Below are 3,137 nucleotides of genomic sequence, written 5' to 3'. Positions count from 1 at the left end.
TTTAAGAATACTATTAAAATAGATTGAATAAATTTGAGTTAAACCAATATTCTATATAAATTTGAAATAAATAATGAATGATTATTTTTTTATATATATAATTTTAGCAAAGGGTGCACATGATGGATTATTGTAATGGGGTTGAGAGTTTTATTAATTACATACTATTTAATATAAGAAATATTAGTGAAGATGATATTAAATATCTATGTAGGAGATATACAAATATTTTTTTTTGATTCAGTTGTTGTTACAATGTAGTTTTTATAGAAATAGTTAATGAATAAATACTTGTATTGGTTTGTATATAGAGAATTATATGTAAGGTTATAAATAATAATAATAATCCTTATAAGTATAGTTATAAATATCATGAGAATGAATCAGGATTATAGAGATAAATGTTCAGTTATAGTTGAAGAATCAAATGCAGACACAACTATTTTTTTTTTATCTTTTAAAAGATTCCAACAAACCATTATGAGATAACAAACCATTATGAGATTAGTGTACAAATCATAATAAATTATCGATCATTGTATATGTACTTACTATCAAGTCAGATCATGGATTAAATGAAACTAGTTATGATAAAATCATTAAATGAACAAGAAACACTTTTCTTAAAGAGAATAAATTGAAAAAAAAATTATATAGTTAAATACATAATAAAACCCTTTAACCTAAATTACTAGAAAATTAATGCGTCAAAACCTCTGCATGTTATGCTATTTAAGAAAACAAATCATCCACGAAGACTGCCTATACTAACTTTCTGTCATATATGATATAAGTGATTATTCCTGTTTCAAAGAAATAGAGAAGAACTAATTATAGAAAACAATCATTTTGCAAACTAAAGTAGAATTAAATAAACTCTACGATTTTTTTTTCACATTAATTATAAGTTTCAAACTCATATGATATATGTACGTACATCGATCGATCACTCATATATATATATATAAATTCAAAGTGATACATAAAATTCTAATTTTGTTTTATTAATTTCACCATTTCTCAATCCGATTCTGGTTGAATCTCCCAGAGATAGCAGCTGCTAGTGCAGCTGTAAAATTCGGATCTCTTGTCAAAGAAGACGCCATTTGTTGGACCAAAATTTTTTGAAGTGCGGGCACTTCCATTTCTTGAACAGTCTTTGTAGCCCTATCTCCATGCCTTCCACTTTGGATCAAATCAAGGGTCACAGTAGGAGCTGAACTTCTGATCGGTGATTGTGTGGGAATTGGACCAAAATTAGAACCGTGGCTCGAGCCTAGTGATGGTTCATGTTGAGAATGGCTAGCGTGGTTGTGCTCTCCTTCGTAAGTTGCTACCAAAATAGAAGGGTCTTCAGCACTTCTTTGGACCTGAAAAAACCAAGTAAAATCTCTCGTAAGAAATCTCAAATATCCCTCCAATCATGAGCAATAATCATAATAGAAAGCAAATTGAAGAGGAGGTGAAAGCACTGTATTGTTTTAATTATATATAATTACCTTCTTCTTGACAGGGCAACCTGGGGCAAATGAGCACTTGAAGTAAGCCCTAGGGGAAGGATTGTCTCTGGTGACCTTTTGGCCATATTTTCTCCATTGATATCCATCCTTCACAACCTAAACATAAACCAAGTTTATTCATATTAGAAGGAAGGCTAATTAAAGCCCTAATAGACATCTTGATTCTTACACAAAATTAACCACATCATTAGCAACAAGATGTTGATTGATCAAGGAACTTACCAAGCTTGCATCGGATTCACAAGTCCTAAAATAAGTCCTTGAAATCTTTGATTTCAGATTCTCCTTTGGCCTTTTACTTGACTCTTCATCAATAGAACTGCTCTCTGCATTTCCTCCACTGATTCCATTAATCACGATGCTATAATCTTCACTCTCAGCCTTTCTCTTCCGTGATGATATTGGTGTAACGAGTTCTTTTGCAGAATTCTTGCTCACCAAATCAGCTAAATGTTTTTGCAAACCCATATAGTTATCGCAAACAACACCAAGCATTTCTGTCAACTTCTTGTTCTCACTACTTATCCGAGTCAACTCTTCAACAAGAACACCAACACCATCCTGTGAATGATAAAAAAAAAAAAGTTTCTGATTTAGTTTACTTGTTTGGAGGATGAAAGATCAGATGACAGTAATCCAGAAGCAAAAGTGATAGAAACTAATGACCTCATTTTTAACTTGTAATTTCTGTTCAACCCGAGTAGAATATCCCTCGAATTTCTTGATTTTCTGATTCAAAACAGAATGATAAAAATCCTTTTAGCGCATATATACACATGACAATCATATATCAAGACCAAGAAAAACCGGGAAAGATCGAAGAACGGAGAGCTGAATATCCAATAAGGATCGATATCCTTTAAATATATATACTGTATGAAAAAGAAGAAGAAGAACTCACCTGAACTTGAGTGATTTCATTGACATGCTTGAAGGGATTGATGTTGAGATCAAGAGAAGTGTTCACCCATGACGAGTCCATTGATGAATTAGTTATGAATCTCTTTCTTGAAGAAGCTAGCTCTAAGTATATTTATACAAACTTAGTGCAGGAGAAATTAGAATTTGATACAAGATAACTGGCTAGCTAGCTGGCAGGCGAGCGTGGTCTGAATTTGGTCAAGTGAATGAGAGAAACACGCAAGAATGATCAATATTTATAGAAAAAGTTGGCTTGTCAATCAATGGCTTGGCTTGTAAGGAAAGTCCCGGGAAGCAGCAGGTGATAAACAAGCAGACAAAAAAGTGGGAAAGCCACGAGAAAGTCATGGTTTTCGTCCTCACAAGTTGAATATATATTTTGAATTCTTCTGTGGCATGTCGACGTCAAGTACTGTGGCCCAGGTAATGAATTGAAGAAGCCAATTCAAGTTGGAATTTCCTGAACATGGAGAAGCTTAACGGTGGACTTTGAGCTCCTCGCCCCCCTAACCTAATTTCCATGTTCTTTCATTTTCTTATTAATAAGTTAATGACAATACTTATACTAATTAATGGCTCAATAATACAAGAACTAAATGATGATGCAAAATTATGATATGATGATTCCGAGATCAATTCTGGCATTTGTTCAATGGGAAAATCGAGGGTTGAATGTCTAGATTCCTACTCCAATAA

At 32.8% G+C, this 3,137-nt stretch overlaps 1 protein-coding gene across 2 annotated transcripts; it reads right to left on the bottom strand.

Moving 5' to 3' along the window:
• Positions 1-857: 857 nt before the first annotated feature.
• On the bottom strand, positions 858-2,665 carry LOC105134094 (probable WRKY transcription factor 40). Of its 2 annotated transcripts, XM_011038371.1 has the most exons (5): positions 2,422-2,664; positions 2,187-2,249; positions 1,743-2,081; positions 1,500-1,616; positions 858-1,370 (listed from the first exon to the last, which is right to left on the bottom strand). In XM_011038371.1, exons 1-5 carry the CDS (start codon positions 2,500-2,502, stop codon positions 1,011-1,013), a joined length of 960 nt encoding a protein of 319 aa, XP_011036673.1. In that variant the 5' UTR covers positions 2,503-2,664; the 3' UTR covers positions 858-1,010. The 2 variants fall into 2 exon arrangements, with proteins under 2 accessions (XP_011036673.1, XP_011036674.1); XM_011038372.1 differs by lacking the exon at positions 2,187-2,249 and having other exon boundaries at positions 2,422-2,665.
• Positions 2,666-3,137: the final 472 nt, after the last annotated feature.

This window comes from Populus euphratica, unplaced genomic scaffold (genome assembly GCF_000495115.2).
Source record: "Populus euphratica unplaced genomic scaffold, PopEup_1.0 scaffold40.1, whole genome shotgun sequence".
Taxonomy (NCBI): domain Eukaryota; kingdom Viridiplantae; phylum Streptophyta; class Magnoliopsida; order Malpighiales; family Salicaceae; genus Populus; species Populus euphratica.
Note: the sequence above shows the minus strand (reverse complement) of the source record. Positions and strands in the feature narration are given on the sequence as shown.